Source organism: Scylla paramamosain, chromosome 17 (genome assembly GCF_035594125.1).
Source record: "Scylla paramamosain isolate STU-SP2022 chromosome 17, ASM3559412v1, whole genome shotgun sequence".
Classification (NCBI taxonomy): Eukaryota; Metazoa; Arthropoda; class Malacostraca; order Decapoda; family Portunidae; genus Scylla; species Scylla paramamosain.
In genome coordinates this window covers 13,383,769-13,407,224 of record NC_087167.1, presented here as the reverse complement: position 1 = coordinate 13,407,224, position 23,456 = coordinate 13,383,769, and the positions used below count along the sequence as shown (strand labels likewise).

Here is a 23,456-nt window from a genome sequence, read left to right as displayed (position 1 = left end):
AAGAATATATATATATATATATATATATATATATATATATATATATATATATATATATATATATATATATATATATATATATATATATATATATATATATATATATATATATATATAAAGTTACAAAATCATAGTGCGCATTTGTAATATACACCGCGACTTCAACAACAGAGCTCCTGTATCCAGTCATCTCGTTATCATGGTTATTTGCATCCCAAGATTAGACTGTCGTTGCCATACTGACCAAAAGTGCTTCTGAAAATAATTTATCTCTCATACCAAAACATCAATAGCACGAATATGTACTTTCGTAAGCTGTCTCTCTCTTCCTACAAACAGGACACTGAGTAGTTAAATAACCGCAGTCAGTGTTTAGTTGAGTGGTCGATGTAACGACTAACAAAGTCGTTAACCGGCACCTCTTTAGACCCAGCAGCGGAGGGGAGGTTCGGGCAGCGGGGACGGGCCCGGGGTGACTCATGGAGAGCGTCCACCTGGGTGTGGGCTGCCCGCCTATCAGCCCATCTCAGGTATCAATGAACCCCCATTTCTACATCTAAGGCTGACACACACACACACACACACACACACACACACACACACACACACACACACACACACACACACACACACACACACACCACACACACACACACACACACACACACTGCGTCTATTCGAATGAATCACAAATGTATTGTGAAATACAAACTGGAAATATTGTGGTGGATTTTTTTCTTTTTATGCACAATGAATTCACATTTTCTTAGTCACCGTATATTGAACATTAAAGATATCTGCTCTGCTTCCCGACAGCTCAGTCAACAAGCTGAGTCAAGATATGTGGCAAGACGCGTCTCTGGCTTGAATGACTGATGGTGTCGTCACCCCACACAGGGTGGTGACGCATTGCCTGCAAGAAAGGTCTCCGTTCCATTACCCATGATATGCTAAGTTTCGTGGTGGAATAAACCCCAAAATTTCCACATGCTTGCAATATATAACTATGCTATTGAGAGATGTGTGACTTATTATTATTATTATTATTTCTTTTTTTTTACCCTTGTTTAGAGTTGGCTTACCTCACTTGCTTTAGTCAAGTTACTTCATCTTGTTACCTTATCATGAGCGTGTTTACCATTCTTAATGGCCGGACGACAGCGTTACCGGAAGAATAAAATCAATGCTATATATGAAGGATACAACTCAAACAGCGCCACTTCTTTTATTTTGCTTTGTGGAACGGCATTCAGGAGTACACCGTCTACCCTTGCGTCTCCCGTTTCGTGCCGCACTACGTACCTGTCACCTGCCGTGGCACTATGGTCTGCACGAGGACGGCTCACCTAGAAAAAAAAGAAAATATAGCTACAGCAGTCACATGAAGGAAGAAGTCTTAACTCATGTCGCATCATATTTTATATTCTAAGTAACTATCATTTTCTTTCCACCACACGAAACAAAATTATTTCTGTCTTCAGGATTGTTTACTGTACTTCCCCTAAGTGATTGCAACATGTCCTCCGCCTTTGTTTTAATAGTATTCACGATTACATAAGTTTTCGATTCCCCAGACATGACTCACACACATGTCTGATTCACACTCATTGTTCCTTTACAAAACTTGCTGGACCTTATACTTACTGATTTTCTCCCGGTCACGACAAACACCGGTCCACAGTTTGCTCACCCACCACTCGTCCTCGGAGGAACCCCGCATACTCTCGCTCGCCAAATGTTACAGCGTGGCCTCAGGAAGCAATTTCATTCTTCACACCGTTTTCCTCTGTTGTGAGCGCGAGATTGCTGGAAACACGATCGAGTGGCGCCGCAACGCAACCACAGGCGGGCCGTTCACGCCGGGTCGCGCTTCATTAATTGGAAGTTTGTGGCGGAAATTCTTTTGTTTCCGTTAGCATTTTGTGCCTTATTCTTCCTCCTCTTTCGTACTTTTACTGATCGCACATAACTACTGACAAACACACACACACACACACACACACACACACACACACACACACACACACACACACACACACACACACACACACACACTCTCTCTCTCTCTCTCTCTCTCTCTCTCTCTCTCTCTCTCTCTCTCTCTCTCTCTCTCTCTCTCTCTCTCTCTCTCTCTCTCTCTCTCTCTCTCTCTCTCTCTCTCTCTCTCTCTCTCTCTCTCTGTGTGTGTGTGTGTGTGTGTGTGTGTGTGTGTGTGTCATTTTAGATGTTGACATCAAATAGTTATGCAATGTTGTTATGTAATATAAGACGTCATGGTTTTCATTCTTTATTTTCCTTCTTTGCAGGTGAGCTTCATACCAAAGACGCATCGTTGAGTCACGTGAGTAGACATCATCTATTTGAGAGGAGTAGTTGTGTGACGTCAGCAGAAGGACTTAAAGGCCACACGTGCTTCAATGATGATGAGAGATGCACTTATAGAATTAATGGGAGACGATAGGATACTGTAGTGCATATAGTCTCTATTAAATTGCATCATGGCTTTGAACAGTATCATAATTAAGAGATTATGTAAGCATTCTTGAAAGGGATGTCTTAAGTTCAAGATCGAGTATTGCACATACTTGAAGGTAAATGAACGAAAGAGAAAAAAATACATACGAGCATATATTCAGCTGTGGAGCAAAAAATTATGTTTAATTGCACATCGTATTAATCTTAAATTTCTGGACAATGAGATACCGTTAGAGACATCGGCGTGGTGCTGGTCCATGTGTGGGGCGTGGGGGACAGGGCGGAAAAGACTGAACGTGGAGGAAGAGAGCGACAGGGGGGAGCTCGCTGCTGACAGGAAGGAAGCAACACTCAGCGCGGCCTTGGCGGCAGGTGGCGGGACGCACCTTGTCTTGCTGCGGCGGCGGAGAAAGCACCAGCTTACGGAGGAAAATGCCATTATGGTGAAAAGACCATTACTCCTGGAATGTTCCTTTTCTCATTGTATGACTTTCTATTAACACATATTTTAGCTAGATGTGTGTGTTTGACGTCAAATTTACATCATGTTTAAGAATCTACTCATTATTGATACTCGTATGTAGAAAACACGTTACACTGGAATGACTGAATCTTGAGAAATGTTTGGAAATAATGCTTTATATTTAGGATATAGGCAACAGAAGACACACAACTATATTATGTTATGGATCCCACCCACATGGACCCACACTAAGTGAAAGAGGGCTGCGCGCATCTCTCTCTCTCTCTCTCTCTCTCTCTCTCTCTCTCTCTCTCTCTCTCTCTCTCTCTCTCTCTCTCTCTCTCTCTCTCTCTCTCTCTCTCTCCAGTCAGTCCTCACTGGTCTAGGCACAAACTCTTCGCTATCACGCCCTGGTCACTTTCAACCCTAATGGACTTCGACTCCTCTGCGCCCAATTAAGCTGCTCCTTCCCTCCCTGTAGTTGGTTGCCCTCGCGGCGCATTCCTCTTAATCTAGATGTTAGGCTTTCACCCTGGGCGACCTCTTAAGAGCTTGAGTAGCCCACATAATTACAGGTTCGCTGCTGATTGTAATAACTTAAAATTTTCCTTGCTAACTGTAATAAGACTTAAGTGCGCTAACTCAGTAATTAAAACCACGTTTGCATTGCTCTAAGGCTGTCATTATTTCTTCCACAATAGTGTATTCATCACGTCTTGAGCCTTGATTTATAGTAAGCTGAACAGATTATATGTCTTTTTACCGTGAACTTCACTGAATTATGGCCGCCTGGATCACGCAAAAACTGTTCATGAATGTAACTGTAGGCATGCTTTACTGTGGGGCATTCCCGCCCTTATGGTTATGTTCCTGCTCATCAGAAAGGAAAGTTTTCTGCCTGAAGGGAACGGAGACTTTGAGGGTTATGGCACGAGGAAATAACACAGCCGCCCTGCACCACATCCGCTGTGCCCGCCCCCACCTCCCGCTGGCAGCGTCCGTGTGGCCCAGTTTCCACCTGAAACACTTTTCCTTGATATTTTCTTGCATTGTTTACGTTGCGTTCTGTTTACCCTGTAAGGGGAGAGCGTATCAGTTGCTATTGACCTCCTTTTTTCGGATAATATATTTTTAAACAGATAACAGCTCGAATAATGGCAAGTAAGCTCTTATTATGAGACGAAATGGCCCAATTCCTGTCTTTTCCAATTGTCTTGAGCTAAGCATGTAATGATGCATGGTCCTCAAATATGTGTATTTTTCACATAAACTGTACAGCGCCTTTCCTGCTTCGTTTATTTACTCAACACTTGCCCCCAAAAGTGTTCCGCCAGTGTTGCCCATGACGGGGTCCTCAGCGCCCCCCGCTCGACCCCGGGTTGCCTCACTCTCCTGACCCTTAACCCAAATGTGAGGTGAAATGTAGGTAATGCCTCCTAAGGCCGAGGGGAGAAGGAGGAGCGGGTGTGGGTGTGGGAGAGGGGAGGGTGCTGGTGAGAGCGACTGAGTAGCAAAGGTGAAAGGAGGGGAGGTGGGTGAGGAAGGCGAGGTAGGGCGTGAAGTGAGAAAGGAAACGTTATTATGTATTGTTGAAAGGCGTGAGAAAGAAGCATCTTCTTCATCTTCCTTCTTCTGTGTTCTTCCCAACTCTGCGTAGCTTTGCTGTGAACAGGAAGGCGAGAATGAATCTGGACCTCATCCATTCGTTCATACCGATGCATCATCCACTTAACGACTAATTCAATTTAGTTTATCAGTCATCACGATTTCAGCTCTCTCTCTCTCTCTCTCTCTCTCTCTCTCTCTCTCTCTCTCTCTCTCTCTCTCTCTCTCTCTCTCTCTCTCTCTCTCTCTCTCTCTCTCTCTCTCTCTCTCTCTCTCTCTCTCTCTCTCTCTCTCTCTCTTACTTCATTCACTATATTTGACAAGCCTTATCTCACTGTTTATCTCACTCAGTCTTCCTCTCCTCCAAGGTCCCTTTCCGCTCGCCTTTCACCGCTACCCGTAATCTCATCTGCTACTACTACACAGGTATTGCTCTCCAGATACGTGTTGTAATGTGCTGGAATCTCATCTATTCCTTGTACTCTGCACTCACCTCAGGAAAACCTTGAGTGATTTTTGCCGCATGTCTGTTGGAAAGTTCGCGTGTTGCCTTTTATGGTCACTGTTCATCTACCCTGCAATACTCGTGGGTACTTCGCTCCTCACCCCCTTTTTATTTACGTCTTGTTTACGACCCTTTGCTTATTTCGGCAAAATTGATACTGACATTGCCTTTTAAGAGAGCATTTGTATTCAGATGGTCTCGTGCCGGCTTGTAGCTCCGTGTCCATTTCTCAAGGGCGTTGCGTCATGGCTGGAAGCTAATAACGAGGCAGGTGCGTCAGGTAGCGAAGGTGAATGGTGAACGTAGGGGCTCCTTTCCCTCCAAGATTGAGGTTGGTGAGGAGTAGTCATAGTGATGATGATGGTGATGATGGTGACGAGTGATGAGAGAGAGAGAGAGAGAGAGAGAGAGAGAGAGAGAGAGAGAGAGAGAGAGAGAGAGAGAGAGAGAGAGAGAGAGAGAGAGAGAGAGAGAGAGAGAGAGAGAGAGAGAGAGAGAGAGAGAGAGAGAGAGAGAGAGAGAGAGAGAGAAATTTGTTTCCTTTTATGGTGATGTTCTTTAGAGTTTTCTTGCCATGTCCTCCCTGATCTTCCTTTGTCGTGTGGAGTCTAAGTCGTACTTTAACTGAGGCTGAACTTGGTATTAGCAAGGCTGAACATCGGGCATTGTTCACTCCTGCCTCATCTCAGGTGGCAGCGTGAAGCCCTCGCACCTGTGGTTGAGCTGAGCGGATGTTTGTTCAAATGTGGGACCAGCTGCTTCTGCTGTAGGGCATAAAGAGGAAATGTGTAACCAGTATGAAGTGTGAGAGAAAACCAGTGTTTGTATCTGCATGACTTCACTATAAGAATCTCTACTAACATTTGACAGGAAAAATAATGTGACAAGAGTAATGTTTCGTTTTTCAATACGTAATGTGTCTTTTCACTACGTTTCGCTGAATTACAAATCCCATTCATCTCAGCCTCTCCAGTGACTGATTGACATTTGTAACGGGACTGAGTGCACCTACCAATAAGTGAGCCATGTGGCGCGGCGCTGAAAAAGAAGCAGCAGGAGGAACAACCGAGACAGGACGTGGCGCTCTGTAATTTATCCTCTCCTGCCATTGGCGACGGGAGGAAATGTCTGGTCCCGGGGCGTGTTTGGTTCCGGTGCCCCGTGCGGTGGTGTCGGCCTCGGTGCAGGACCCGAATTGTTGTGTAGTGGCGGTGCACGTGAATGAATTAACCTTCTCTCTCGTTCCCACTCGCTCTCTCTCCCACATAGTCGGTCTTCAGGTGAAGGACGGAGTGGGTAGAAGATGGGCCGGTCTCTCTCTCTCTCTCTCTCTCTCTCTCTCTCTCTCTCTCTCTCTCTCTCTCTCTCTCTCTCTCTCTCTCTCTCTCTCTCTCTCTCTCTCTCTCTCTCTCTCTCTCTCTCTCTCTCTCTGTGTGTGTGTGTGTGTGTGTGTGGCATTCTCGTTTTCTGCGGACCAACAGCTCGCCACACACCTGTATACTGTTGTCTTCACACACCACCCCTGCGCGTTTAGTAGTCATTGTCTTCACTTGGTTTAGTTATTTCTGGCCGTCAACTCTCATGCGGATATTTGACATTTACTTACTTTTTTTTTCTCTATTCCTTGTTGGGGGGAAGCTGCGACCTTAACTCATTCTGGTTCTTCTGCTGACACTGTGGCCGCATTACCCGTGCTTGGCGTGTGTGTGTGTGTGTGTGTGTGTGTGTGTGTGTGTGTGTGTGTGTGTGTGTGTGTGGCGAGATCGCGAGAGGTCTGGAAGGAATGAAGGGGACGCCGATAGCCAGCCAAGCCAGACTGAACAAAGACCATGCCATACTTTCTTGTTACCTCCACCTCATTCCACCACCACCACCACCACCACTCGCCACTCTCGCCTCTCTCATCCCTCTCACGCTTCCCATTCCTCTTCACATTTAACTCTTCTTCTTCCTATTCTCGCACTTTCACTTCATCATGGCAGTTTTAAATCATTCCCTTCTTTAGATGAGTTCGTGTTGAAATCCCTTCAAGTTTCATAGTCCCTTTAGCCCCACCCCTTGTGACCCCCTTATGACCTGGAGATGACCTCAGGCGACCCGGGCCCAGTCACATCTTGGTGGTGGTGATGTTAGTGGTGGTGGTTCGTACGTATATATAAACCAGGGCCTGCCACGCCTCCCGAAGAGCAGGCCACGGATTTGCATGGTCGTGAGGGAAGACTTTGTTCTTTACGGTTCTTTGTTGTGGTAATGATGGAGGACTCTTGCTCCGTCTCGATTCTTCCGTATACTTCTCCCTCCTCCTCCTCCTCCTCCTCCTCCTCCTCCTCCTCCTCCTCCTCCTTGATTTCTTTCGCATGGAGCTTTTTTTATCAGCCCTGCTCAGAGTATCTCATTAAAACCAGTCTTCTGTAGTTTTTGGCTGGATGTGGTTCATTTGTGCGTTTAATTCATTCGCATCTTACCAAGTTTCATTTCCTCACTCCTCAACCCCCCACCCTCTCTCTCTCTCTCTCTCTCTCTCTCTCTCTCTCTCTCTCTCTCTCTCTCTCTCTCTCTCTCTCTCTCTCTCTCTCTCTCTCTCTCTCTCTCTCTCTCTCTCTCTCTCTCTGAAAAAATAAGGCAAAAGAAAGAAGAGAGGAGGGAGAGAAACGGGTGAAGGTGAGAGGTTATGAGAAGAGGGTGGAGTGGGCGAGCGAGCGAGCCAGCAGTGGAGTGTGTTTTATATACGGAGGTACAGGTGTGGAGTGGAGGGAGAAGGAGGGCCATATCCCGAGTGGAGAGAAGAGTGGACTACTTGAAGAGTTTGCTGCGGGTAAGAAGAGAGTGGAAGAAAAAAAGAAAAAAAAAGAAAGGTTTGACTAAAGTGGTGAGGTGAGTGTAAGTGTGCGGAACAGGAAGAGTGACCTGGTGGAGAGAGAGAGAGAGAGAGAGAGAGAGAGAGAGAGAGAGAGAGAGAGAGAGAGAGAGAGAGAGAGAGAGAGAGGTGACGGATTGAAGGAGAGGGAAGCGTGAATGACTTGGATAACGGGAATGAGGTGAGCGTTGCGATGTGAAGGAATGAATGAGTGGCCAGAGAAGACGACTCCGTTGATGACGAGTGTGTGGACATGAGTCGTAAATAATGTTTGTCGTGATGATGGTTGCTGTTTCGCTGTCGTTGTTAGCGAGGTGATGGGGATGGTAATGGTGGTGATGGTGGTGATGGTGGTGGAAGCCAGATTTATTTCAACGCGCCACGACCAGTATTATGACACTCAACCCTCACCACCCACACATATAACCTTCACCCTTCCTCCTCCTCCTCCTCCTCCTCCTCCTCCTCCTCCTCCTCCTCCTCTTCCTCCTCCTCCTCCTCCTCCTCTTCCTCTTCCTCCTTTCTTCACCTTGCTGCTTATCGTCCTTACCTCCACCCAGTATTCTCTTCCATTCCACTCCACCTCCTACTTCTTCCACTGCTTTCCCACATGACCTGCTCCACACCTGCTCGCCGTGCCGCAGTGCTGGTGGTGGTGCTGGTGGTGTTCCGGAAAGCCTGCCAACACTCCCGCAACACCGGTCTTGCCACTACAGATGCCGTTCGTCCGGTGCACCGATAGAGCTGTCGATAGTACAATTACCCTCCATTTCTTAGACTCTGGAACCTCCGTTAAAAGCCAGACAGATGTATCTCGCTCCATTTCCAGGAATCTTTAGGATTTTAACTGGCGGGAAATGTTATTGTGGTCATTTATCAGGTGAAAGATTTGGTTATCCTCTATCCAGTTGTAGGTTGGATTGGTGTGGAAAGACTGGCAAGGATACAATGTTTAGTGATGAGAACTGGATTTTTCCCACTGACCTTTCTTGTCTGAGGTTTTAACTGGCGGGAAAAAACAAGTTATTATAGTCGTTTAACACATGTAAGATTTGGTTATCGTCTCTCCATCTGTAGGTAAGGAAAGGCAGGCAAGAGTAATGGCTGGCTTTGGATGGGAACATAATTTCCCACTGTTCCTTTCTATTTAGGGTTTTAACGAGTGGCAAAAGTTATTGTAGTCCTTGAACAGGTGAAAAAATTAGGTTACCGTCTCTCCATATGTGAGGAAAGGCAGAGAAGAATACAATGGCCAACTCGGGATGAGAACAGGTCCTGTACCAATGGCCTCTCCCTTATCACTGCTCGCATCTCCACCTCCCTCCCTCCACTCCCCTCTACTTCGCTCCCTCCAGCACACTCTTACATATACTTGATCATCGCGTCCTTGTATCAATCAGAAATCGAGACACATAATGCCTTGTCGTGAGATTGATTCATGAAAATGGCTTCTAGTGCAACAAGTGTTCGTCTGATTCCGGGTTCTGATGGATTGTTTATCTTCGTGACGTGGATTCCTGCCCGGCTCTCTCGATCAATGCTTACGGAGGTCACTTCACTGGGTGGGTGATGCAGCAGCTTTTGCATGACAGGGCCGCTCTGAATAGGCGAACGGATGATAAATTGTCTTACCATATTCGTATTAATTTACAACAGAAATAGTGTTTTGTTTGCTCGCTTCTGTAAGGCTAAGGGTGTGTGTGTGTGTGTGTGTGTGTGTGTGGGTGTGTGTGTGTGTGTGTGTGTGTGGGTGTGTGTGTGATTGAAAGAAAGGCTGAGTACTACTTTGAGGTTACGAGTATTTGGTCTTCCTTCGGGGTTCATGGCTCAAGGAGACTCGATAAGGTTACTTGCAGGCAGATCCGGTTCTTGAAGGCTCTATACAAAGAAAAATATAAAACAGACAACGTGATTCCTAAATAAATAAACAAGTCGGTAAATATGTTTATAAATACAGCCAACTAAACAATACACTTTTTTTTGTCAACTTACTCCTAACATAACAAATTAAACAACACCGCACACGTAACTCTGATTGAGTTACGGCATTCCCTAAGCGACACAGCTGTGTTTGTTAGACAGGTGAGGCTCATACTAACCACCACCACCTCTACCAACACTACCTCCACCTCCCTGCAGCACCCTGGAGCACCCAACTTGCCCTCTCTTCACCGCCCCGCCGCGCACCGCCATCCCGCCAAACTACCTGGACGGTGGTGAGTCATGCTGGCCAAAGTGGTAACCAGTTGAAATATTTAAGAATCCTCGATTGCACACGCGGCTGATTTTTGCGCTGGAAGACTTGGCTGTTTGGTTTGTTTTGAGAAAAAATGGTGCTCTTTTTCTGTGTGAGAAGCTAGACAGTTGTAGCGGTCAGACAGCAAGAGGAGGAACACTCGCTCACTTGCTCGTATATAGTATGCTTTTTGCCTCCCTCGCCCTGCACCGTTCAACCTGTGGGCAGATTCCAGCGTGGTCAGATAAAGGTGGCCAGACAGCAGCAACGGACCACCACCTTCGCCACCTCCTCCTCCTCCTCCTCCTCCTCCTCCTCTTATACTTGTCTCAAGGCGGAGCTAGTCCCGGCCGAGCTGTGGTGTCGGTTCAGAGGTAACAGTACTGCGCCCCCTAACTCTCGCTCCAAACCCGTAACCCGCACCTCACCTCTCCCAGCCCGCCCTACTCTCCCAAACACCCACCTGGGGCCGTGCCAGTCCAACGCCTGCTTCATTTTCCTCATACATTATCTCTCTTCTCTCTCTCTCTCTCTCTCTCTCTCTCTCTCTCTCTCTCTCTCTCTCTCTCTCTCTCTCTCTCTCTCTCTCTCTCTCTCTCATACAGTAATCTCTCCAATAACCACCTCATTTCTACAACGTTATTAACTACAGCCCAATACAGACTCCCGTATCATGAGACACAACCATATTACTCATTTATCCAGAAAGTACCACCACCACCATCACCACCACTGCCACCACCACCAATAAAACTTCGAATAAGGCACGAAATTTCTCTCCCATAACAACACCAGGCAACTGTTACGAACATAGGTGAGAACAGACACTCAACACCCTAGTTCCGGGAAGGGGGTCGTGGCGGCAGGGCAGGGGAGGGAAGGAAGTACAGGGTCGATTTCTGAAAACCAGACAACTTAAGGTTAGTCTCCCCTTTCCTCTACCTCACGCCCGCCCGCCCTTGCCTTCCCACACCCGAGCTGTTCATGCTCCCCTCCCTTCTCACTCCCGCACCGCCCTTTACTCACGGAACCGGCCGCCTTCACTCCATCTGTCCCAGCCATCCGGAAGACAAGGCCTGGGAGAAGCGCCAGAGGAGAATGTGGTCTGACTGGAATTTCATATACTCGTGTTTCTCAAGCCATTCTTCACCTACGTAGGTAGATGTTCACGCACTTCCTTCTACCAGTCTATCGCTTCCCCCAAAATCGTCTTACTGAATCAGACTTTCATCTACTTTTCTATTAATCCCATTTCCCCGAGCTCTTGGCGTGACGGGCTTGTATGTGTGACGAGGCGTGGCGGAGGTGGAGATGTGACGCTTTCAGTTCACCACGCCTGGGTTAAGAACACGTGGCACACCTGGCCTGGCGAGGAGAAATGAAAGGGGAGGACCAGTGGAGTGGGTTAACTAACTGGCTTATCGTGTTTCGTATCAGTGTCAGCAGTTTTAGTTTCGTTGTGCGTGCCTGCCGGAAAAGTACTACCGCATTTTAAGAGGGTTAGCCAAGATTTAACTACATACTTTATAATGTACCTTGTAAAATTGGGTGATCAATAAATGTTTTAGATGTCTCAAATGAACGAGAACGTTGAGTTTAATTCATCTCTCTCTCTCTCTCTCTCTCTCTCTCTCTCTCTCTCTCTCTCTCTCTCTCTCTCTCTCTCTCTCCTCTCTCTCTCTCTCTCTCTCTCTCTCTCTCTCTCTCTCTCTCTCTCTCTCTCTCCTGAGCCAAATATCTGAACGAAATGGCATGAATGAAGACACTGGAAATTCACCGACAGGAAAGAAATACAGCGAATTAATCCCCTCATATAGTACCTGATTCCATACCTTTATACTTGGTGAGCGAACAACAGTGTGTAATAACATATAGAGTTGCAGGAGTCTGTCACTTTCACCATTCCCGCTGCTCCCTCTGTAGCTGACAGGGTATGCACTTAGAGGCGTGATTACTTGGGAATGGGAAGATTCACACGTGCATTGTCCACCAGCCACACAATAAGCAAGTGAGGAAGCAAGATACATGCACGTAATTCGAAAGCATAATGAATGTTTCTTGTGAGACAGACTTCCTTTTTCTTCCAAGTTACCTAGTTTTTCGCCTTAAGTAATTAGGATTGCTGGGACGTGTACCTAAATCTCATGTTATACTTTCTTCGTGTTACTGACGGTATGTTTCTGGCCACCTTGAGCGATATTTAGGGAAAAGATCGATGGATTTAAATGTCGACTGGAGATGAGGGCAGGTCTAAAGTAAGAAGTACGACTGCATAGGAGAATACTGAGAGAGTAAGAGAGAGAGAGAGAGAGAGAGACCCATATTATTAAACATTCCCGAAGAACATTTTCTCATAGCACTTATTCAGAAGGTCGTAGGGGTGAATGTTCTCGTTGATTATAAATGGAGAGGAAAGGATTACTCGATAGTGTAATTTGGTTTGAAGAGGAGTAGAAGATAGAGCCTTGTGGCGAAGACTTATAGTGACAATCAGTGACCTGTAAGAACATGGGAAATGCTGCAGAAGAAGTGACGGGCGTACTGCGTCCTTTGAAAAAAAAAAAATGTGCCACGTCCTTGCAGGATTCGATTAGCCCCGTGACCTCTTGGTTATTGCTATTTTTCCCCAGTGTTCCAGTCCTCTGTCTCACACCTCTTCCTGTCATCCTCTCTCGTTTACACTATTGTTCCTAACCTTCAGGTCAGGTTTCCTTCGTTTCCACGTTTTGATTCCTTGATTCCTTCCCACTGCCTGCAGGTATTGCCACGGTTAAAAGTTTGTTAACGTGCCGCACTTTTCCACTATCTTGAACGTTTTCATTTAATCTCAAGTCCTGACAACTTATTGATTCTAAGGACAAAAAGATTACTTTAAGATTGAAAGAAAACGCAAAACAGAAATGAGTGTGCCAGGTTACTCGATTTCTCCCCACGACTGTACATGTTTACTTATATATACTTGATTTTGTAGTACATACATTATCTTTTCCATTTACGCCAGTTCTGATGTTCCTAGCCGTATTCATGAAAACAACATAATCCTTATCTCTTGTCCAGTTCTTTTTTGTAACATCATCACTGGCATCACTACTCGCTACACGCAGGTTATATATGTCAACATCACCATTATGAAATTGAAAATTCTGCTGGGGTTCCATTGAAAGAGACTACGTGAGCTCACACACGCTACGTATAAGCCAAACTCTTTGCATTCCATACGTTGCTGGCCTTCTCCATTTCTGAATGTCATCCACTAGCCTGTCCACGTCCCCTCCCCGGGTCGCACTACCCACCCGCCCTCTACTGACTTAATGTGTGGGATAGGTAGATCGTGTGCATGGGTGACCGGAGGGACAGGTGGTCTGGTACGGTATCCTCTCACAATTCTGCAGCTCCATTAAAACCCTGAGAGGCATTTGGCCTTCTGCCTGATATCCCTAAATGGCCTCGTAACTTGTTTTCTAATACTCATTTATGGCATTGTGCTGTGGGGCCTCGAGGGCAGCCGTGAAGCCTCGTTTCTCTCCCATTTCTTGATTTGAATTTGGTAGCTTACTCATATTTTCGATCCGTTACTCAAAAGACACTTCATAATAATTACTAGACATCACTTCTTACCTTTATCTCTAACTTCTGGTTTCTTTTTTTTCTTTCTCGTTATTCCAAGTCAGAATTTTACCATTATGCACGGTAAAACGTTACGGAGCAGGGAGATATGTCTTTCTTTACCTATAACAGCATCGAATACTGTTCTTTACCCTTAAAGTGGCCTTCAGTATTCAATCCCTGCATCAACGACCATTATGATTCTGGTCCCTGACAGACATTCCCACCCTCAAGGCACACAGTCAAAGAAGATCACGTTTGCCAGAAATTCCATGATCATGTAACTCGTTTTTTTATAGTAAATTCGTAAAAAAAATAGATGTTACTTTAAAAGAAGATGATGAATAAAAATTATATCAATGGCACAGTGACAATGAGCAATTTAGTCAAATCGACCTTGAGGCTTTTATAACACATCACTAATATTTTTTTTTCATGTAATTGTTCCTGCCTACCAGTGGATGCTTAGCATTCACGTCGCTTATCGATACAACATAACCTTGAATTACGTCGACCTGCCAACGTTCAGCGCAGTATCCGGTTATTGTTGGCTTACACAAAATAAGCAAGTGAACCCTAAGGTAGATCAGCGCCTCGAGGTGTGAGGTCAATTACTTCACATGCTCGGTACACTGGAATGCTAAGCTGGGGCGAGAACTTTGGTAACACCACATTTATATATATATATATATATATATATATATATATATATATATATATATATATATATATATATATATATATATATATATATATATATATATATATATATATATATATATATCTTTTTTTTTTATTATTACATTGACATCATATGTATGCATATAATTATTGCAGCAAACAGCTGCAATAACATTATTGTTTACTTCAGTAAATCCTTACATCTCTCATGTATCATGCATGTGATAATCTGTCGTGTTATTTCCTTGATCATATATATGTATGTTTTGTGAATAACAGTGAATCATTTCTTTCCAGGTGGCGGCGGCAGCGTGAGCGTGGCTACCTGCGAGCACCGCTTCTCCTCCTCGGGCGGCGCGCCCCCTCCCTACTCCAGGCTTCCCCCAGACGGACATGAGTTCCCCAGCAACTACGCCGAGGGTCTACCAGATAAAATGTCTCGCTACGCCCGCTACTCCCGCCTAGCCATGGAGCTAGACAGTCCCGGCAGTCCCCCTCCCTCCGCCACCACGCCACGCACCCGCTCAGCTCCGGGCACTCCCCTCGGCCCACCCCCACCCATACCTCGTTCTTCCCCCACAGCCAGTAAGACCTACAGCAGTGACAGGACCTTAGATTCAGGCAACAACAAGTGGACGGGAAATGAAGAACGCAAGTCAAGGGAACAAACTCCCACACGAAGCCGTTGGCGCAGACAGGACGAACGCAGCGAGAAGAGTGTCCGAGATAAGATCGCCATGTTCTCTACAGACGGCCCTGACCAGCCCCACCCTAAAACCAGGAAGCTGGATAAGCAGGAGAGTGAAGAGGGAACGATGAAGCGCTCCTTCACTGAGGACGACGTTCGGCTTGATAACTCTGCTAGCTCCAACTCCAAATCTGGCCGCGAGCCCCACAGCAGCTCTCGGTCCCTAAGCAAGACCTCTGTGTTTAGCTCCATGATCAATGTTAGTACTTCTGAGCCTAAAGATAACACCAAGCACATGTCAACAGCATCCAGTGAGGTGGATATCAGACAAGACACACCACCAACTCCACGGAGCCACGGCATGCGAGAGGAAAAGAGGGATGATGAGTCTAGTTCAAGCGGTCTCCACTCACGCTCACAGTCTCTGATTGACATAGGTAGAACATCTCTTACAAAGCGTCACAGTGTTGGTGCCTACGACCGACCTTCCGTATACCAGTACGGAATTGAAAAGCCAGAGGAGCGAGAGCGCCGCACGTCACTCACGAATCTGATAGAACAGAGAAGGAAAAGCTTCGGCTCAAAACTTCTTGGACTGGTGATTCCTGAGAGTCGTGGAAGCGAGGGGAGTGACAAGGCCTCCATCGACCTGCCTCGTATCTCCAGTGTACCGCCAACAACAGCCTCCAAAACCATGTCCCTCCCACGTGAAGGTCAGCGTTCTCCCAGGCTCTACAAGGCAGATTCTATTTCCAGCATCGATTCTTGTGAGTCTAACACCAGTAGACACAGCTCCCTCAATGCTCCGCCATGGAAGAGCCATGGCACCAGCACTTTACCCAAATATTCACCTGCATTTAAGCGAAAGAATATGAGTGTATTTAGTAAGTCAGATAACCTCCCCCCACTTAGTGGTCGCTCTCACAGCGCATGCAGCACCTCACCTACTAGTGACTTGTCACAGCCGTCTCCTACCCCTCCATGTCACTCTCCTCCCAAGAGCTTAGAGACCATTTCTCCACCCAGTTCAGAGCACACTTATGACATGAACGATGGCAGATATAACAGTGATAGGCACAGTTACAGTAAGCTGCCTCTCTCCCAGAAAAATTCATACGAGTCTCGCCATAACAGAGCCGAAGACAGTGACAATGACTCTGCAGTCAGCTCTACACAATCCAGCTACTCTCAGGGCATGTCACCCCCATCCTCCCCGATGCCTGAACAGGACGAGCTTGAGGACCGTCGTGGCAGAGGTTACAGGTCACGGTTATCTCAACAAAATTCATTGGATGACCAGGATGCCGCTAGAAGAGTTCTGAAGCGTGGAAGCATTGAGGCAGAAAACAGAAGGAATGTGATCAATTCTGCGAGATGCAGCTCAGGAAGAAACAGTGACGAACACCAGACTCCGGAAATAATCCGCAAATACTCCAGTTCCTCGGACAGAGGGGAAGATTCAGATCGGTTTCCTAATCGGCTAGACTCTGAGCTACGGGAGGGACCCAAGGTGACTGGCTTGCGGCGCCAAGCGTCTACTTCATCAACTTCATCCACAGCCTCATCTCGACGATCTTCTCATGATTCATCCAGACGGAACTCGAAAGACTCTGTCATCCACGTCACCAAGTATGACGAAGCGAAGGTGTCTGCGGAGCCTGTTTATTTTGACCAGGAGGGAGAAATGTACAAGGAATCGCAGTTAAAAGTTGCTTATGTAAATGAAATCACTGATGATTTTGAGCAACTTAACGAATGCAACAACAAGGATGTAATCGCTGAAGTCCAACTCTCATCACCACCCTCGCGGCGGACTACGGAGGCTTCGGATTCCTCTGACACAAGCCAAGGTGTGCCATCCAATCCCAGGAGGGGAAATCGTTGGGCTGAACTGGAGATGAAATATGGATCAACCAACTCCACTTCAGATATAGAATCAAAAATTCAACGAATGAGGAGGGCCTCCGATTCAAGCTCCCCTGACCACACCAAGAAAAATTCAGGTGGATTCCGCGCCTTGGCAGAGAAGTGGCAACAGCGTGCTGAAGAAGACACGGCAGCGCCTCCCCAACCAAACCTGGCTCGCAGGGAAAGCAATGGTCGACTTGAGGCCTCTGTTCGGTCTTCACGCCAGTATGAGGAACGATCGGCAACGACATCTACTCAGGAGAAGCCGACGCGTCCCTCCAGACTGTACGATAACCAGTCTGACGTGGATGGGGCTCAACCAGCTCAGTCAGATCTCCATAGCGAATCTACCCAGTCTTCGTCCAACAGCCTCAGTAGCAGTGGTGACACTCGCGCCGAGAATCTTGATATTCCTCGGGCAGAAGTTCCTGATCGCAAGCTCTCGATGCCAGAATATGGCAATGGTGGCGTCAAAATGCGCGACCGACGTGAAGGGGGCACTGGGGGCGCGCCATCCCGACCTACTAGTCTCATTGAGGGTGGTGATGGGGGCGTGATGGACTCTAATTACCTCACCGGATGTTCCCAGCTTAGTCCAACTGCCTCCACGGACTCCCGCGACGATCTCTTCACTCCTGAAACCTCTCTTTCACGGACCTCAAGCAAGGAGGTCCTGGATGCCTTCTCGCGTCCTCGTGCCAACATCGGCATCTCATTCCCTCGTGTGGGAGCCTCCACCACTCCTAAAATTGACGACATCATGAGAGCTTTTGAACGCCATGACATGAGGAAGCGCGGAGGAATAGGAGCAGGATCGTCACATCCCCGCATGTCGTCTCTGGATTCAACGAACAGCGATGAGGGTTTGATTGGGGCGCATTATGGCTCCGTGACATCCCTGGCCTCAGGACAGCGCGACCAGTACGGCTCTATCACCTCTCTCGCCTCCTCCACATCCCTTATATCTCCACAGGTGAGTAGTGGCTTCCTTCTTAGAGAGAGAGAGAGAGAGAGAGAGAGAGAGAGAGAGAGAGAGAGAGAGAGAGAGAGAGAGAGAGAGAAATAAGATTTTAGTTTCACCATAATAGTGTACACACCTAAGTATGCATCCCGAGCACGCCAGCGGGGCAACACTGAAACGTGTAGGGCTGCACAGTTTCTTTTTTTTTTTTTTTTTTTTTATTATCAGATAATGTTACAGAGACGAAATTTCTCCATATCCCAACTAGTGGAACATTCTTATTAAACTCATAAAAGAAAAATGGTTTTCATATTTTTTGTTTCCACTTCATGGATCCCATATCCTTCTCTCTCTCTCTCTCTCTCTCTCTCTCTCTCTCTCTCTCTCTCTCTCTCTCTCTCTCTCTCTTGACAATAATTCTCGCTTTGCTTCTTTCGTTCTTCCCAGGCTGTCGGACAATCGTACAAGTTCTTTATGTAAGTCTCTCACACCTTGTTAGTCACGCATCGCCAGCAGCGTCCCACTCCAGCACGTTCACAATCCCTCCCTTTTCTATATCACTAGAAAGTCAAATGGAATGTTCGAACGGAAGGAGTAATAACAATAGTGGAGATATTGAACTGGTCGCAGAAAACTTTTTTTCCCTTTTGAAATTTACTTAGAGCGCATTTTTCCTCGTGATTGTCAGATGTACTAGGATCCTGCCAATACCAAACACACTGATTGGAGTTATGAAGTAGCAACAATAACGTCCTCGGCAAAGACAGCAGGTGAGCAAACCACCTGACAGTGAATCTCCCGCTGCTCGTCTCTCAGGTTACATCTGCTAACCACGTGTTCCTGAACCTCAGAAACTTTTTATTTGCCTTTTCCTTCCTTATTATACTCTCTGAAATACATATATTCATAAGACATCAATGCAGTTAGCAGTGGATATGCGTGAAGTGATGACATTTAGAAATGGATAGATAGATAAATAGATAAATATATATGCTGAAAGAAAATTAATATATAGATACACATGAATGTTTTGGGACCTGTTTGATTACACTAAATATCAATGAATATTGAGGATATAGATATTATTTGTATTTAAATTTTTTTTTATTTTATACTATATATATATATTTTTTTTATTTATATTATTTATTTATTTATTCTATTTTATTTATTTATTTTATTTATTTTTTTTTTTTTTTTTGTAGGACTGTTTATAAAAACCTTACCTTGTTGCGGCTTACGTGAGGATCTGAGTGTCATAACAGTTGTTTCTTGAGCGGCGGATCACACATCTTGGAATGTGAAGACTGAGTTTAGAGACTTCGATTCCTTTGCTTCTTTCCCAACCTTTTGCCCCTTGTTATCTTAAGTGGAAATTATGCTACGTGGTTTATTTGCTTAATGTCATTCATTTAGGTCCTAATCTTCTAAGGTGGTTCTGTAATTTTATATAGATAAGTATTTGCAAACGAATCATAATACTTTTGTAATTCCTTTATTTTCACGCTCTTTCCTCTTTCTTAGTCTTTTTTTTTTTTTTTTGGGGGGGGGTGAAGTGAAAGTAAGGGAACGCATTATTATCATCATCGTCGTCGTCGCCGTCATCCTCTCAGCAGCATGTTTCCGAGATTACCCGTTCCAGGAACTCACCCCTTATGGATAGGAAACAGATTAGTGTGAATCAGGCAATGGAATTCCTTTAAAATGGTGTAGTCATGAAGCGACCTTCGTCAAGGTCGGCCGCTCCCAGCTGGCTGTGTGCTTTTTGTGTGAAACATTTTTTCTCTCCTCCATTGTGCGCTCCAAAGAAGGAAGGCGGGTCGCGAGCTGGTACTCTCTCTCTCTCTCTCTCTCTCTCTCTCTCTCTCTCTCTCTCTCTCTCTCTCTCAGAAAAAAATAAACACTGTACGCTGATCCTTTCCAGATTGTTATAAAGATATTTTAATATGAAATATTTGCTGAGGACCGTCCGCGTCAAGACAGGATATAATTTATGTGAAACGTACGAGTATTTTCACACAAAGACTTTCATTGCACCGAGAATGTTATATCTGGGTAGATAGCCTGACGAGAATGTGTCTTGCAGGAACTGGCTCAGCTAATTGAGGAAGCTAACCAGTCACTGGAGGAATCTGGGACGCCATCTCATGAAATCCTGGTGGTGGTGCTGCACAGGGAGATTGTCGGCCACGGCTCCATCGGCATCACTCTGGCAGGCGGCGCGGACTATGAAACAAAGGAGATTACGGTAGGTTTTTTTTACACGTATGGAATTCATCATTGCAGTGCGCTACAATCTTACTTCTGTTGCCTCTCACATGTTCATATAAGGTCGCTGTTCCTCACTACTCTTTTTTTTTTTAATGAGGCTCTGTCTTTTTTTTTTTTATGAGGCTCTGTCTTCTGCCTCCCCTCCATACATTTGCCTACTTTCCCCTAAACTCCCTCACAAATCATCTATGCTGTCCTTCCATTTCTTCGGCCTGCCTCGTCTTTTTCCATCCATTTCTATATCTATTATTTTTCTACTACGATCGACAACACCAAAAAACAGTGTAAAAATATTTTCAGGCACCTACAAGAAAGGCAAAATTTATAAAAAGAATATGTTTTCCATTTTGTAGCTGGGATAATGTTAAATACTGGCTGTAGAACAATTAGAAGTCCTGGAGTGGTTTGCAATTAATAAGTGATGAATAGCAGTGAAAAGGTGTTATTACAGAATCACACTATCTTACTGGTGGATGAAACTTGCTTATTTTCTGGTAGCTAATGTTGAATGATTCATTGTTGCCTGCATATGATTAGCTATGCTATATATATATATATATATATATATATATATATATATATATATATATATATATATATATATATATATATATATATATATATATATATATATATATATATATATATATATATATATATATATATACGAGTATATATATATATTTTTTTTTTTTTTTTTTATTTATTTATTTTTTTTTTTTTTTTTTACTCCTTGAATGAGACAATAGGTTGAACATTCATGGTCATTTGTCAAGTAGCACACCACTCCCACCTGTCCTGTGACTGGTGTTGTCACTCACCTTATAATTTGTCTATCAATTGTCAGATTTTATAAGATTATTAGCATAACAGACTTGAGATGAAAAGACACAAAATGCAGTGGAGGTAAGGGCACACGGTTACTCTTATCATAACTGTATGTGGTATTTAGTTATAGCTCTGTAAGTTTATTTTCTCTTCTTCCTTTCACTCTTTAAATCTGCACTTATCAGTATTGGTTAATTTGTCACTAGTGTTACTTCTCACTGTTGGCTGGTGATTCATCATAACACCTAGTTTGCTCTTTTCTTTTCTAATCAATATGTGCCATGTGACAGGAATACCTAAACAACTCTTGCTACAACCTAGAATTTTGATCATTGATATTAAATGGATAAATTGCTGTGGATATTTTCAAAACTCTTTAATGTTATACATTTCATTCAGTCCCTGATCTTTGCATGAGCCTAACTTGTAAGATGAAGTATAAAGAGAAACTCATGTATTAATGACTCAACAGAGCTAAAAGTCAAGGTTGTGGAGTTTAATCTCCAATAACTTTGTTTACTTATCTCTTTTGTATACTGCATGAACTGTTCATCAGTAACTTGACAGGATTTTACATTCTTATCTGACTAGGGTTCAAACTCAAACCAGACAGGATAAACAGACTGATGGGCAGTGGTGACAGTAAATGAATCAGCACATCAGTTCATTAATACATCTTTGTCTTTAATGTATTCTTATCACTCATCATGATAGACAGAAGTGCGCAACAAAGTAAGTAATGCTTTTTCTCTCAACAGGTGCACAAGGTCATCCCCGGCAGCCTGGCTGATCGTGATGGCCGCATCCAGCGTGGAGACAGAGTCCTTTCCATCAACGGCAAAAATCTTCGAGGTGTGTCCCACAAGGAGGCTCTTAGTATACTTAAGGTAATTATTTTAATCCCAATATTTTGTTCCATTGCTCATGTTTGTATAAAATGCTGTTACTCCTGAGATATATAAGAAATATGCATACATTCATAAGAGAGAGAGAGAGAGGGACTATATGTGTTTATTTGCTTATCTACACACACACACACACACACAGTTCATTAGCCACATACTTTGGGTTATGTTCTTGGGACATAATGAAAAGTTAATAATTTGTAAAGTAGATACTGAGAAATATGTGACACTTTATTGACCATTTTTCATGTGCCTGTGTACATTTTCCTTACAGTCACCAAGACCAGAGGTTGTACTTGTGCTATCCAGAAGTCGTTCAGTTACTCCACAAGAGTCAAACATGACAGAATCCGATGGGAACTTTATCCACCGTCCGTCCCTCATCAACCACGTCACTTCTCCAAGGCCTCCCAAGATCCTAGAGTCACCAATGGACAGCAAAAGCCTCATTTCAGGTGCAATTTCTTTCTTTTTTTTTCTGTAAATGCCTTCATACTTTTCTTACTTTACTGTGTCCTTGTCATGTCATGCCCCATGATTATGGTGCTGCTATATGAGAGCACCTTTTTTATGTAACAGTTTATGATATAGAAATGGGAGTTACAAATACCTTGAAAATTACTCTGGAACTCAACAGTTATTATGGTCCCTCTGGCTTCTAAGACACTGTTAGGGTTCCATCACTAATGAAGGCAACCCTCATGATTAAGAATTTTACAAAAACTCATTACTCAGTACAGAAAATATCAATCTGGGAATACTTTTTCATAATGCTTTATTTAGCCTGATCTACTGAAACTTGTGTAATGATTATATTATACAACTTTCTAATGTGCATGCATTTATGTTGCAGATGTAGCAGCAATGTCAGTCCCCAGAGGTCCTCCATTCACCATTACCTTGGTGAAAGATGGTGCTGGTCTTGGATTCTCACTGGAGGGTGGCAAAGATTCACCTTTGGGTGATCGTCCTCTTACTGTGAAGAAAATATTTAGTGGTATGTTTCTACCATCTTTTCAACTGAGAAATAGAGATAAAGATCTTAAATTAAATTTAGGGAGTGTGTGTGGCATGCAAGAAGCTAAAAAATTGTTCCAAAGGATGGTTGGCTGGGTAGCCAAGCAGTCAGAGTACTGTACTTATAGGCATTACCTTCAAACTTGACCTTCAAATAGGAAATATTGAGATGTACCAGAAAGTTTCATGAATATATACCATTTATGTTACTTATGATTTTAGAAGTCTTTTTAATGATTTTATCAGATCTTGATGCAGTTATTTTATTAGTTATAACTTTATTCAATATCAACTCTGACAGTGTAGTTTTATCACCTGACAGTACTAAGATGTTGTAACATTGCTATGCACTGATGCTCTCTTTCAAATATGCAGCATACTGACTTAATATTTCTACCAAAATCCTCAGTTGCTTGTAAGATACAGGATAATTTGTATGTGTGTAATGTG

General features: G+C 44.4%; 1 protein-coding gene across 3 annotated transcripts in view; it reads left to right on the top strand.

The window, feature by feature from the left end:
• Positions 1-23,456, top strand: part of LOC135108498 (dentin sialophosphoprotein-like) — a 46,611-nt gene that overhangs the window by 20,499 nt on the left and 2,656 nt on the right. For 2 of the 3 annotated variants that reach the window (XM_064019581.1, XM_064019582.1), the window contains 5 exons: positions 14,726-17,997; positions 20,072-20,233; positions 21,843-21,971; positions 22,264-22,444; positions 22,843-22,986. In XM_064019581.1, coding sequence (XP_063875651.1) covers positions 14,726-17,997; positions 20,072-20,233; positions 21,843-21,971; positions 22,264-22,444; positions 22,843-22,986 — 3,888 coding nt within the window. Of the gene's footprint in view, positions 1-2,306; positions 2,342-14,725; positions 17,998-20,071; positions 20,234-21,842; positions 21,972-22,263; positions 22,445-22,842; positions 22,987-23,456 lie in introns of all 3 variants that reach the window. The other variant, XM_064019583.1, reaches the window with a different exon arrangement.